The 15,294-nt window shown below is 39.4% G+C and overlaps 1 protein-coding gene across 4 annotated transcripts in view; it reads left to right on the top strand.

The window, feature by feature from the left end:
• Window positions 1-175: 175 nt before the first annotated feature.
• Window positions 176-15,294, top strand: part of LOC139371043 (solute carrier family 66 member 2) — an 86,727-nt gene continuing 71,608 nt past the window's right edge. The window contains exons 1-3 of one of the 4 annotated variants that reach the window (XM_071111109.1): window positions 176-298; window positions 5,188-5,446; window positions 5,677-5,810. In XM_071111109.1, the coding sequence (XP_070967210.1) occupies window positions 5,238-5,446; window positions 5,677-5,810 (343 nt within the window). In that variant the 5' untranslated portion in view covers window positions 176-298; window positions 5,188-5,237. Of the gene's footprint in view, window positions 433-5,187; window positions 5,447-5,676; window positions 5,811-15,294 lie in introns of all 4 variants that reach the window. The other 3 variants (XM_071111101.1, XM_071111094.1, XM_071111087.1) reach the window with 3 other exon arrangements.

The following is a 15,294-nucleotide window of genomic DNA, read 5'->3' as shown; positions in this document are numbered from 1 at the left end:
CCACACTGATTATAATCCCGTGGTTTTCACGTGTGTACACATTAAAACTAGAGGTTGGACTCAGAACACTGTGAACTGCATTGTAATGTGACAATAATAAAGACACCATATTTGAGAAACGAATAATCATTGTGTCATGCAGTGACTCCCATAGACGTTTTCCCATAGCCAATAGTTGCGTTGGTTGAAGTCAAATTGTGAAGACAGTATACTGTATACGGTATATCTAATTTGTCTATGAACAGGTTGGAGCGCATGACTGAGGAGTTGTCAATAAATCTGCGCGTAAATGGAAGAGGTATGTTCAGTGGAACAACGTCTGCAACCGCAGTATATTTGAAGTAAATAGAAAGTTATTTTTTTTCTCACTTTCTATGTTACTGAGTCATTGTTCAGGATATTCGAAGACCATACGCGTAACCGGCCATGCAGGTAGGCCAGCTGCCTAAAACCTAAAGGAAAATGTGCACGTTTTCTTAGTGTACACAATGTACATCAATTTCCTCCAAGCGAAACTGTCGATGGCCGTCTATCGGCGCGCACGCTGAAATTATATATGTTTCTATGGTCTTGTATTCATTCTTTGGTAATTTTTTTCTTTCACCGTGTTACCAGTTTATTATCCTGTCGATGTACAGATTACTTACTACATTGCCCCGGGAATATTATCTCAAGGACAGCTTCTGCCAGGTGTTTAGTCAATCTAAAGGGATTTAAATTGAAATAGGGGAATCCATTGCTGGGAGATGTCTTTATTCCTCAAGACAAAATCTGGTTTCTTCACTTGTACAAAAAGTTCAGATTTTGGGTAGTACAGGCACTATAATTTTTTGAATATTGGAATTTTTCATGCAACTAGGCATATGATAATTAACCTGTACATTGAGGCATGTTGAAGCCCAACCCCTTCATGCTTTGCTTACATAAGTGTTTTTCCCCCAAGTCTTCCAAATACAGGTATCCTAGTATGACAAAGACATTGAATGACACCTAAACTCTGTAGCCTAAAAGCACATGGTAAAGAAAACACTGGAACATTTTATTTTGGGTATTATTGGATAGTCTATCAGTTATTCGCTGTAGCTTAATGTTCAACTGAAAAAGTAAGCAAAGAACATTCAACTTGTGACCTTTTGCTAAATTGTAATGACTCTGAGCTCTTGCACACTCACGTTTCACATGCTGCTCTATACGAAATGACAAAATGTGTATTTTCCCCGACAGACTTTGAATGTCACCAAAGTATCTATTGCCTGTGAAATGTCACCCACTCTTTCTGTATTCCCAGTTCCCTCTTCCTTTATTGCCTGCCGTCCCCCTACTGAATGTTTCATTGAGAGGAATCCTGGAAGTATGACATGATCTGGTAGAAATCATGTCATACTTAGACACTTAGTAGAGTTGAGTTATGCAGAGTGTAATTAAGTATCTCTGTTTATGCTCTAGATGTCTCGATCAGTCACTCTGTGGGGACATGAGGAGGTAGTATTAAGGCAAATGTGTACATTGTATCAATATGGGCCTTGTGGTCTACATTGCTCAGAACAGTTCAACAGCCATATTTTCTTCAGCATACCCTAAGAAGAGCTCTTTTTACAGAAAGGGTGGTCAATCAAATGTATTTATAAAGCCCTTTTTACATCAGCCGATGTCACAAAGTGCTACACAGGAACCCAGCCTAAAACACCAAACAGCAAGCAATGCAGATGTAGAAGTGACATTTTGTTGTTTCAATATTCTTCCTCTGGTTTCCTAGGGAGAAAGGTGAACTTTTGTTTTACTCTACCCTCTCAAAAGTCATTTGAGAGATTGGGCAGAGAGGGAAAACTTAAACATTTCTGTATTTTATTTTTTTATCCAATGTAAATACTGGCAGTTCTGTATGCATTATATTTAAGAGGACTCCATATTTGGCTTCTGCAAATATTAAGACAGCGTGCTGCATTTTATGTAGAGGAGACTAGTAAGAGAGAGATAATGCTATCTTATCCCCTCAAGAATGCTCTCTATGGAAAAGGCAACTCAAGTGTAGTGGTATGTATAGTAGTAATGTTTACTGTAAAATGGAAGGACAATAGTAACAGCTCATGGACTGTTCTGGAAACATTTGCATTCTCAAAGCTTTAAACCCTTTAGCAGCAGTTCTGTGTTCCAGCAAAGAGAGGCAAGGCAGAGTGTGTCAGAGGGTCTGTCTTCAGGGTTATGATATAGCAGTGTTGCTTAGAGGAAAACCTTGGTCTCTTTACAGGTTTGCGACATTAGTAATATGCCAGAGGGCTTTTTGGGATATCCTTCATTCAGATCAGGGTGTGAGAGCATGGGTGTGGGTGGCAAGTTGACTCATGTTTTAAAGCTCCAGTGCAATCAAAAAGGTTATTTTCGTGTGTTATATACAGTACCTGTCCAAACTTGTGACACATACCTACTCATTACAGGGATTTTCTTTTATTTTTGCCGCAGAGTGAAGGAAAAGCAGCCAACAAGTGCTCAGCATATGTGGGAACTCCTTCAAGTTGGAAAAGCATTCCTCATGAAGCTGGTTGAGAGAGTGCCAATAGTGTGCAATGCTGTCAAGGCAAAGGGTGGCTACTTTGAAGAATACAAAATGTTTTGATTTGAATAACACTTTTTTTTGGTTACGACATGAATCCATATGTGTTATTTCATAGTTTTGATGTCTTCACTATTATTCTACAATGTAAAAAATAAAGAAAAGCCCTTGAATGAGTAGGTGTTCTAATACTTTTGATCGGTAGTGTATGTACAGTCGAAGTCGGAAGTTTACATACACCTTAGACAAATACATTTAAACTCAGTTTCCACAATTCCTGACATTTAATCCTAGTAGAAATCCCTGTTTTAGGTCAATTAGGATCACTTTATTTTAAGAATGTGAAATGTCAGAATAATAGTAGAGAGAATGATTTATTTCAGCTTTTATTTCTTTCATCACATTCCCAGTGGGCCAGAAGTTTACATACACTCAATTAATTAGTATTTGGTAGCATTGTCTTGAAATTGTTTATCTTGGGTGAAATGTTTCCGGTAGCCTTCCACAAGCTTCCCACAATAAGTTGGGTGAATTTTGGCCCATTCTTCCTGCCAGAGCTGGTGTAACCGAGGTCAGGTTTGTAGGCCTCCTTGTTCACACACGCTTTTTCAGTTCTGCCCACACATTTTCTGTAGGATTGAGGTGAGGGCTTTGTGATGGCCACTCCAATACCTTGACTTTGTTGTCCTTAATCCATTTTGCCACAACTTTGGAAGTATGCTGGTGGTCATTGTCCATTTGGAAGACCCATTTGCGACCAAGCTTTAACTTCCTGACTGATCTCTTGAGATGTTGCTTCAATATATCTATATAATGTTCCTACCTCATGATGCCATCTATTTTGTGAAGGGCACCAGTCCCTCCTGTAGCAAAGCACCCCAACAACACGATGCTGGCACCCCCGTGCTTCATGGTTGGGATGGTGTTCTTCGGCTTGCAAGCCTCCCCCTTTTTCCTGCAAACATAACGATGGTTATTATGGCCAAACAGTTCTATTTTTGTTTCATCAGACCAGATTACATTTCTCCAAAAAGTACAATCTTTGTCCCCTTGTGCAGCTGCAAACCGTAGTCTGGCTTTTTTATGGCAGTTTTGGAGCAGTGGCTTCTTCTTTGCTGAGCGGCCTTTCGGGTTATGTCGATATAGATAGTTTTGTACCTGTTTCCTCCAGCATCTTCACAAGGTCCTTTGCTGCTGCTCTGGGATTGATTTGCACTTTTCGCGCCAAAGTATGTTCATCTCTAGGAGACGTAACGCATCTCCTTCCTGAGTGGTATGACGGCTGCGTGGTCTCATGGTGTTTATACCTACGTACTATTGTTTATACAGATAAACATGGTACCTTCAGGTGTTTTGGAAATTGCTCCCAAGGATGAACCAGACTTGTGGATATTTACAATTCTTTTTCTGAGGTCTTTGCTGATTTCTTTTGATTTTACCATATGATCTCAAGCAAAGAGGCACTGAGTTTGAAGGTAGGCCTTGAAATACATCCACAGGTACACCTACCAATTGACTCAGATGATGTCAAAAAGCCTACCAGAAGCTTCTAAAGCCATGACATTTTCTGGAATTTTCCAAGCTGTTTAAAGGCACAGTCAACTTAGTGTACTTCTGATCCGCAGGAATTGTGATACAGTGAAATAATCTGTCTGTAAACAATTGTCTGAAAAATTACTTGTCATGCACAAAGTAGATGTCCTAACCGACTTGCCATAACTATAGTTTGTTAACAAGAAATTTGTGGAGTGGTTGAAAAACGAGTTTTAATGACTCCAACCTAAGTGGATGTAAACTTCCGACTTCAACTGTATGTATGTATATTTCTACACTGAGGTTGGAATAATACTGTGAAAAAGCGGAGGTGCATAATGATGGCAGCCCCCATCCACTTACCATAAATTCCTTGTTTTGCCATATTGTAAATTGCTCTCCGTTACTCTTTATTTTTTATATGATTATTAGCAGAGTGTACATGATTTACAGTTTATCTTCCAGATCTTGTCAATTTAAAAAAAAACTAAGTAGATTGTGCTGATGTATTGGCACATTGAACCAACCATATCACGCTCCTTAGTTGAAAAACTTAGTGGATAGTGCTAGAACAATGACGTCATATCTGAATTCTACCATATTTATGCACGTTCGCCCTCGTGAAAATGATAATGCCTCTTTAGTGTAAGAGCTGTTTGAAAAGGCTGTCTGAAATGTCAGCCTGTTTTGGTGGGCTGGAGTTTTGGCCTGCTTGGTGAAATCACCAGGCAGTAAATGAGTTAATAGACCAATAAGAGAGAGTTTCTAACTTCTCTGCCAATAACGGCTAGTTTTCAGTTTCCCCCTCCCCACTCAGACCAACCCAGACAGTCTTAGCAAAATACTTGTCTCTTTGCTAAGAGCTATTGTTGTCGTTTTTGACCATTTTAATTGATAATAACAGTAAGGTTGTTAGCCAGAAATAATTTGATATGGAGGTGCATTGGCATTGTTGAGTCTTGACTGAGTGGGAGATGGTGCATGCAGTTTGTTGGTAACTCATCTTTTAAGGGTACAAGAGAGTGAAGGTAAAGTTCTCTAACAACACATGTTATTTAATTCTAAGCTTGGTCATCAGGAGTATCTGTTTGTGCACTCCACAGGGCTGGGTGTGACTGAGGCCAGGCTGCCGTCTGTGAGGCCCTAGCTAGAGATGGACATTGAGGTGGGCATCCTGGAGGAGAACATGGAGGGCTCGTGGACCTTGCTGTCGTGGCTAGCCTCCTGTGTGATGGTGTTTGGAGGGGCCCTGCCTTACGTGCCTCAGTACCAGGAGATCCAGAGGAGCAGCAACACTGAGGGATTCTCCACCCGTGTTTGCCTGCTGCTGCTCATCGCCAACATCCTTCGCATCTTCTTCTGGTGAGGCCAGGGGAGAGAAAGGTCACTGGGACTGATTTCAAAGTGAACAGAATAAACTATTGAATGCTCACTCACATGTTGAAACAAATCACTTGGGAGCATACAGCAGTTTGCAGGTTATCGTGTTTACATTAAACATATGGATAGAAAAAAACTAAGTGGTTAGAGGAAGTGAGCATTGTCTGTACAGACACTGAATTTTGATTAGTTACTGTAATATCTACCTACAGGATAGGGAAGCAGTTTGAACTGACTCTGCTCCTCCAGAGTGTGGTGATGATCATCACCATGCTAGCTATGCTCCACCTCTGCTGCAACATCCAGCAAGCCAATCGGATCAGCACCAACCAGCACCACTTCACAGGTAACCAAACCATAACCACATCAGGCAAATATCCCTACTTCACTTGTAGGTTACTGTAAAAACACATGTATTACACATTTATTAAGTCCCAACCATTAAGTCCACACACTCTTTAATATCACCTGAGAGGCAATAGATATGGCTAAATATGCTGCATGTACAGTACTTGCCAATTACAGCTCATCACATTTGACAAATGATCACTCATCACATACAGTACATATAAGCCTATGTAGTGGAGCTCTGTTTCAACACTGAGCTCTTGCCTAAAGGGGGGGCCATAGGAGAAGGTATAATCACTTGGGCCTCTGGAATATCTTTCTTGTTCTATTTCTCACTTTCTCGCTTGCTCTCTTTCTCTCACACACTATCATTAAGTGATTTTATTATTATTTTTAGATATTAATACGAGGATTAGTGTGAGAAGGGGAAATGTTGGATGGATATATGCATATGGCTGTCACGTAAAAGAGAACAGCGGCTGCGGTCAACAGAGCAGCGGCTGCTCCTCGACTCTTGATTGAGAGTCTGAGGAGCAGAGTTCCGAAAGAGATTTCTACTTTTCAATTCACGTTACATCCTTTCCTTACATTTCACGGTGGCAGGGTTTTTACAACTAATGCCGGTTTGCCTGAGGCTGATGTCGTGCAGGTGTTTGTACCCATGCATATACACACACTCTCATTCAAATAAACACATACAAGAACACACAGTGCCAGACCTGCACACAAACATATAAAGTAGGCATTGCTGTTATGATTTTAGTTCTCCTTGATGTCCTTTGTTTTAAATTAGTTTTTATTTTTACATTTTTTTGCATTGTTTGTTGTTTTCTTCTGTCTTTTCCTTTTTTCTCTTCAGTTCATTTTCTTGGTTGTTGGTGGGGAATGGAATTAATTGGGGGGGGTTTTCTTCGGGGGGGGGGGGTCTGTGGGAGGGGTCTCGAATGGTTGAGGGAAAGCTATTGGGGAACTGTGGGGGGGATCTTGGAGGGTTCGGGATTCACAAGATTGTGATCATGAAAAATATGTCAGTTTACTTTTTCATCACTATCATGCACACGCACTTTCACACACAAGGTTGGCTCTGTTGCGGAAAGACTGATACATGCTTGATAGTGTCTTGATGCTGTATTGTTTGTCCTTCATGTTCTAATGCTTTAATGTTACCCCTTGTGTTTTTTGTAATAAATAATTATTAAAAAGAAGCAAAAAAAAAGCAAAACAAACACAACATTCTTGGTCCGCAACTCAAATTGACCATAACTATCACAATGGCCACTAGCCAGTTAGCACAAACTATTTAACAATCGGACAACTTTTATTCTGAAAAGTACAGTATTACGATATTAAATCATGCAACCAAACCATATTACACTCTTGAATAATGCAACATTCCACAAGCATGTGCAGGCAAATAAAGGGTTTATTTTCTAAATTAGCTGACAATACACCGCTGACTCCTACTCGCTAACAACATGCTTCATGATCAAGTAATGTTAGCATATCAATAATGAATGCTTACCCCTTCCATACGGCTCTAAAAGTAGAGTAACGCTGTCATAGTGTCGTACATATTATTGTAATATAGGCTACACAGCTAGGTAACGTTAGCTAGCGAAACAGAATCATTTCTATATCTTCACATAAACATGCTGGCTGTAGCTGAATGCTGACGTTTTGCTGAACCATAGCTAGATGGTTGCTCTTAACTTTAATGCGGTAGGTAGTTTAAGGTTATCTTAGAAAAAAACAGGCTTAATTTAATCAATATCATGGAAGTCATTATATGAGGTAAAAGCAAATTTGCGAATTTTAAAATATTAATAATTCCCTGGGAAGTTGATTCATGCCTGGACCTCAGTGTCACAGTGCGGTCTAGCAACAAACAAAAAAAACACTGCGACATTTACAGAATGTATCCGGCTGTTACTATTTCAGGTAAAAACTCAAAGCTGTTTCAAAAACATTGCTTTGCTATTATGTGTACTCAATGAGACATTTCTGTTCAAAGGGGGGCGGTTGTGTCGTGCGTTACCTCTGAGGTAGCGGTCGAGACGTGACAAGGTCACAAGTTTACAGTGCAGTATATGTGTAGCATGTATGTGAAGACCCTTTTAGAGTGACTGGCTGTACTCTAGTAGCCATTGTACTGGGGACCCGGGAGGGCCAGAGTCTGTCCAAGTTCATGCTCAGTCAGCTTTTATGGACTGGATTTATGGGTAATTATGTTTGCACACAGATTTTAATCTCTTTCAGCACAATTACAGAGCCAATCTTAAGGCAGCTTTTTATTAGGCTGCAGACTGAGAACGAAATGAAATCTCGTAATATTCCAATAATTTAAAAGTTATTAGATCCCTAACTTCTTGGCACTAATAATGTACCTTTCATGTTGATTGATTAGTGAAGAGAGGTTAAGTTATTCATGGTGAGGTTATTCATGGTGTAGATATCGGTGAGTAAGTATGGGGAGTACCCATGCGCGCGTGTCTGAGATTGTGTTATACTGTAGATAATCCTTACTGGGGATGTGAGAGCGAGTGTGTCGGAATGAGAGTTTAATTTCCTGGTAGTCTTGTCATGAGTATAGTCTTCTAAGGCAGAGTTCCAGACTGTCTCAATTTGTTGTCCCCTGTTGGGAGCTGGAGAGTCACACTATTTACTCCATCCATTCTCATCGTGCTCCCAGGAGCTCAGCATCCAAACCAATAGAGAATTATGTTTTGACTGCTCCTAATCACCCTGTCCACAGACACTACAGTAGACTGTCAACGACACAAGAACGCTACTTCCTTCTGCTGAAGGGCAGGCAACGTGTCTGATTTCAGAGGGGATGGAGGGGTGTGATGGTATATACTCAGAATAGCCCTTAACCCCCCCACCTATCCCCTCCCCTCGCTCCCCATCTGAGACCTGCTAATCTCTGCTGTACTTTCCTTACCTCAGGGACATCCAGCTCTATGGCAGCCAGCACAGCAGCACCTGTCCCCATGTAACCGTACCACATACAGTGGTTGCTCCACTAAAAGTTTTGCGATTATGCTGCGGACTAAGAGGTAATTTGTGGTTAAGTACGGTACCCCGCGTCACCACTTCATTGCTCCAGACCAGTGCTAAAGGGGAGTTAGAGCACTGATTACGCTTTTGGGTCCTACTGTGTCTCATTCCGACAATGAATGGGCGACATAAACCTAAATAGAAACGTATAATTGTGCCCGACTTCAGTAATACTTACTAAAACTGTTGTTATACTAAGGTTTTTATTATTTTATTTTGCTCTTACTGTAGTACTGTAGGCCACTTCCGACCGGTCATGTTGTACAGCACCTGAGTGGCGCAAAGGTCTAAGACACTGCATAGCAGTGCAAGCTGTGTAGCTACAGATGCTGGTTCAATACCCGTGCTGGCCTCGCCTGGGAGACCCATGAGATGACTGTAGGTTTTTGGTTTCTCTCCCTCTACAAATGGAAATAAATCATTCTAAATAACATACTGGCTTTATTTACAAATTAGTAACAATGTTTAAGAAGGGCCTTTTTCTCACTCATTTTACATCTCCAAAATATTATTTTTTAAACCAAGCGATTTATTATTAATTTAGAATTATATAAAAGCCCCTTGGATATTCTCACAGATATATTACTAACCCTGTTATTAGCAGGACTGTACAGTTGAAGTCGGAAGTTTACATATACCTTAGCCAAATACATTTAAACTCAGTTTTTCACAATTCCTGACATTGAATCCTAGTAAAAAATCCCTGTCCTAGGTCAGTTAGGATCACCACTTATTTTAAGAATATGAAATGTCAGAATAATAGTATAGAGTGATTTATTTCAGCTTTTATTTCTTTCATCACATTCCCAGTGGTCAGAAGTTTACATACACTCAATTAGTATTTGTTAACATTGCCTTTAAATTGTAGCCTTCAGGTTACAATAAGTTGGGTGAATTTTGGCCCATTCCTCCAGCCAGAGCTGGTTTAACTGAGTCAGGTTTGTAGACCTGTTCAGAAGTTCCAAAATATCCGGTGATTTTGCAGAGAGCCACATCAATTTACAGAAATACTGATAATAAACATTGCTAAAAGATACAAGTGTTATACATGGTATTATAGATCCACTTCTCCTTAATTCAACCACTGTGTCAGATTTCAAAAAAACTTTACGGAAAAAGCAAACCATGCAGTAATCTGAGTACGGCACTCAGACGACAAATCAAGCCAAATTGATATTCACCATGTTGGAGTCAACAGAAGTCAGAAATAGCATTATAAATATTCACTTACCTTTGATGATCTTCATCAGAATGCACTCCCAGGAATCCCAGTTCCACAATAAATGTTTGTTTTGTTCGATAATGTCCTTCATTTATGTCCAAATAACTAATTTGGTTTCGTTACAGTCCGTAGAAACATGTCAAACGATGTATAGAATCAATCTTTAGGATGTTTTTAACATAAATCTTCAATAATGTTCCAACCGGAGAATTCCTTTGTCTGTAGAAAAGCAATGGAACGCAAGCTAACTTTCACGTGACCGCGCATGGTCAGCTCGTGGCTCCTGGCAGACCTCTGACTCATTCCCCTCTCATTCGCCCCCACTTCACAGTAGAAGCCTCAAACAAGGTTCTAAAGACTGTTGACACATAGTGGAAGCTGTAGGAAGTGCAATATGACCCCATAGACACTGTGTATTCGATAGGGCAAGAGTTGGAAAAACTACAAACCTCAGATTTCCCACTTCCTGGTTGGATTTTTTCTCAGGTTTTTAACTGCCATATGAGTTCTGTTATACTCAGACATCGTTCATACAGTTTTAGAAACTTCAGTGTTTTCTATCCAAATCCAATTATATGCATATTCTAGCTTTTATGGCTGAGTAGCAAGCAGTTTCATTTGGGTTTTCATCCAAAATTCCCAATGCTGCCCCCTACCCTAGAGAAGTTAAGAACAAATTCTTATTTACAAGGACAGCCTACTCCTTCCTCCCTGTTGGGGAATTGAACCCCGGTCTCCGCATGCCCGCACGACACATGAGATTCTTTAGCTAAATAGTCCAGCACTGTAGCCAACTCCCGACCATCACGTTGTACAGCGCCATATTTTCGGTTCCATCCTAACGGACACCTAGAGGGTTTTTCTTGGAATATAAAAACCATAATATTAATCAAATGAATCCCAAACTTTAAAAGTAATTGAAAAGGTAGGTACAAATTATTTGTGACATTGTGGTTACAATAAAGAATGTAAACAAGATGCTGTGTTTTTATTTACAGTATTGATGGACAGCTGGAGGCAAAATGAAAACTCAGGTTTTCAAACACTTGTAGACCGATTTAGCAGTAGACTCTTTATAGACTCTTTATAGACTCTTTATAGACTCTTTATAGACTCTTTATAGACTCTTTATAGACTCTTTATAGACTCTTTATAGACTCTTTATAGACTCTTTATAGACTCTTTATAGACTCTCTATAGACTCTTTACAGCAGGACAATAGACTTATTTTTTTTTGCCCGGCTACTGTAGGTGTGAACATCCCCCTACCTGCAATGTATTCGATGCTTAAGTGCTCAAAACAGTGGTACAGTATTTATTCAACGTCTTTATGCTTTGGTTTATAAAATAATTAGAAAAAAGACATTCAAAATGCTGATAGTTATTTAAACTACATTTTAGTTGGAGTTAATAAAATTATGATTAAAATACTCTTTCAAAATGCAGATGTTTATTTAGTTATGGATCATAACGAATAACTGGGAATAAATATCACTGAATTACAGATATTGGAACAAAGTTGTCTAATGAAGGTAACAAATTGTTGCTTACTGGAAAATACTATTTCAAACACACACGGTCACGTTGTACTGCGCCATTGTGGCTATTAGCAGATAGCTGGACAATAGACTTGCCTAGAAGGTGGGTAGGGGAGGAATTCTACCGTGAAATGTATTTCTAAGTTTGGTTGGCTGTATCAACCGGCTGTGATTGGTTGCAATCTTCAGTTTAATCCATCAGAAAAGACAAAACATAAAGTATTATTATGTATCACACGGTGATTGGGAGTCCCATAGGGCAGCGCACAATTGGCCCAGCATTTCTCTATAAAAAGAAATGAATGTTTTGGCCTTTATAAATATTATTTTGTCCATTATTCAAATTACTATCGCTTACTTTCATTTTTTTTTAAACGAAATATAGATTTATATATGTATATTATCAAGTTGATGGCACAGTCATATAGCCCGTCACCTACATAAAGCTGAGTGACTCATTCATGGCTCTGGATTAAAATAAATAAGTATAACATTCTTTCTGATAGTCTTTAAAACTTCTTGAGAATACTTGACACGCAGACGTCCCAAGTATGCCCCTGGAAATGCAAATGCGCTACGCTAAATGCTAAATGTACTCGTTACAACTCAATCTTTGATCAAAATTCACAAGCAGGGTATTGAATTAAAGCTACACTCGTTGTGAACCTAGCCAGCAAGTCAGATTTTTAAAATGCTTTTCGGCGAAAGCATCAGAAGCTATTATCTGATAGCATGCACCCCCCAAAATGCCAGCTCGACACGTAAACAACAGATTTTGCGATAGCCGGCGCTACCCAAAACGCAGAAATAAAATATAAAACATTCATTACCTTAGACGAGCTTCTTTCTTGGCACTCCTATATGCCCCATAAACATCACTATTGGGTCTTTTTTTCGTTTAAATCGGTCCATATATACCCAAAATAGCTTTGTATGGAAGTTGTGTCATTCAGAAAAAATCATCGTTTTTAAACGCTGCGTAATTTTTTAAAATTAAAAAAGTCGACGATAAACTTTCACAAAACACTTCGAAATCCTTTTGTAATCCAACTTTAGGTATTAGTAAACGTTTATAATCTATCAAAATGATTACAGGGCGATGTCTCTTCAATAGGTATTCACTTCAAAAACAATGCCATCTGATATCTCCCTCAACTGCATCCGGGTGAAGACTGGGAAAATGGAGGTCAGATAGATGGATTTTCCAACAATTAATTCAATTGAAAATTAGGACAATGGCGCCATCGTGCGGAATTTGTATGAATTGCAGGCAGATTCCCATTAAATCCTGTTCTCTTTTAACAACTGGTGGAAGTGACTTATGGAAATTATTTTTTGCTTTCAGAGAGCAGTTTTTCTTGCGTTTTTCAATGAAACACACGATCTGTTATAGTCACAGCCGTGATTTAACCAGTTTTATAAACTTCAGAGTGTTTTCTATCCACACATACTAATCATATGCATATACTATATTCCTGGCATGAGTAGCAGGACGCTGAAAAGTTGCGCGATTTTTAACAGAATTTTCAAAAAAGGAGGGGGTAGAAGTAAGAGGTTAAAATAAAGAAATGTTTTGGTTATCCTGACCTGGACACCATGTATAGTATTATAATAGCCCATTGTGGGCTATTAGCAGGACAATATACCTTTACCAACACCTCTCTGTATTTTGATACTTTGTGGATGGGGACTCCTGAGTGGCGCAGTGCAAAATGCATTGCTACAGATGCAGGTTCAATACCCGTGCCGGCCACCACCGGGAGACCCATGAGGCGGCTTTTGGTTTTAATTTAGAATCCTCCAATCCTCTGTGTAAATATTAGCGGAGAGTCACGTCATATTTGTCTATATACTATAGGCCTACAGTAGGCGACATGAGTCTCACTAGTGTTGAGTAATGTGCTGTTAAAAGTGGTGTAGGTCTTATTTAAAGAGCATGTTGAAGTTCCATCCTAATGGAAACTCAGAGGGTTTTTTGTTTTGCTTGGAATAGAAACACTGTAAAATTAAGCAAGTAGCAGTCAAAAGTTTGGACACCTACTCATTCCAGGGTTTCTTTATTTTTTACTATTTTCTACATTGTAGAATAGTAGTGAAGACATCAACTATGAAATAACACATATGGAATCAGGTAAGTACAAATTCTTATAAGGACAGCCTACTCCTTCCTCCCCATCGGGGAATTGAACCCTGGTCGCCCGCGTGCCCGCACGACACGGGGATTCTTTAGCTAAATAGCCCAGTATTGTAGGCTACTCCCGACCGTCACGTTGTACAGCGCCATGTTTTCCGTTCCATCCTATTGGAAGCTCAGAGGGTTTTTCCTTTTTTCTTGGAATAGAAACACCATAATATTAATCAAATTAATTAATCAACATTTCTTAAAATCAGACACGTATTCTATGTTCTTACAAAAAAGGTTTTAAATTCTCTAGTACAGCCACTATTGAAGGCTATCAAATGCCTCTCAAAGATGCCCTCTGGTGGTCAAACTAGCACTAACTAGTATTCATGATACCAGTGGTTCACACTTAAATAATGTGCCATAGAATTCTGCAGCACCATGCAAGCTGTGCCTTAGTACTCTGCAACTTTCAAAGGACGAACCACTGAACACACACACACACACACACACACACACAACAATAAACCAAAAACACACATGCAGACAAGTACCTGTGTTGAGAGATGCCATTTTGCTTCCTTTATTGGGGGTTACCTGAGGTCAGTAGGTAGTATATGTGCATAAGATACCCTAAAGGCACTCAACGGTAAAACTAAATATGTCCTAGCAGGTGTTTTCTCAGCACATTATTTGGAATAGCACCTCAAGGACTAGTCCATTAAAATACCACCAGGAAATAATGAGAGTGCTGTATAATGTGTTGTAATGTGGACTGCACTACGTTCAGTGTTATTGTCTCTGCTCAACACTTGAATGACTTTGCTCTGACTTCCACTGACTGCCCAAAGGCCATACATAACAGGTTGCCCTTATGATGCAGGTTTTAGACGTGGACTGAGGAAAAGGGGAAAAGGAAATACAGATGTGTTATTATAACCCTTTTAGCAACTTTTAAGTTGCAAAAATGAATGATGAAGGTACTGTTTTTTTCATGCTGCCGAGTACTCCAAAATAATGTTTCAAGAATTACAAACTAATTGAAACTTACTGATAGATGGGGAACTCGATGGAATGAAATGAGCATTTCTCCTCAATACATCAAGGTCCCTAAAGAAAGGTTGACTCGCTTTATTGTCGGTGAGAGTCAACATCATGTGTCTGGAGTGGAGTTTTCTTTTGCAGTTACATTTGCTCTGACTGTTTCTGAAAGACAAAAACAATTATAAATTGTTGTGGACCTGTAAACAGAACGTTTGAATCAATAATGTTTTACGTTTACTTTTTCCCAAACCTAAATATACGGCACTGCCCGTGAATTCTGAAACATTGTCTATTTGGATTACAGTAGGCCTACTTACAGTTGTAACGCACTTCCATGCAAAATATCAACCCATGCGCATCTGTCTGTTCACCTGTTAAATTATACTGCATGTTATAAACTGCTCTCCTTTTCAGATGCGTAGAGCAAAAAAAAACTGGAATTATAATAGCCTGTTTAATAGGTCCAATTAAATGACAGATGCGTATGGGTGTTGTATGG

This window comes from Oncorhynchus clarkii, chromosome 2 (genome assembly GCF_045791955.1).
Source record: "Oncorhynchus clarkii lewisi isolate Uvic-CL-2024 chromosome 2, UVic_Ocla_1.0, whole genome shotgun sequence".
Taxonomy (NCBI): domain Eukaryota; kingdom Metazoa; phylum Chordata; class Actinopteri; order Salmoniformes; family Salmonidae; genus Oncorhynchus; species Oncorhynchus clarkii.
The sequence above is the reverse complement of the archived record's forward strand: the minus strand, read 5'-3'. Positions and strand labels throughout refer to the sequence as shown.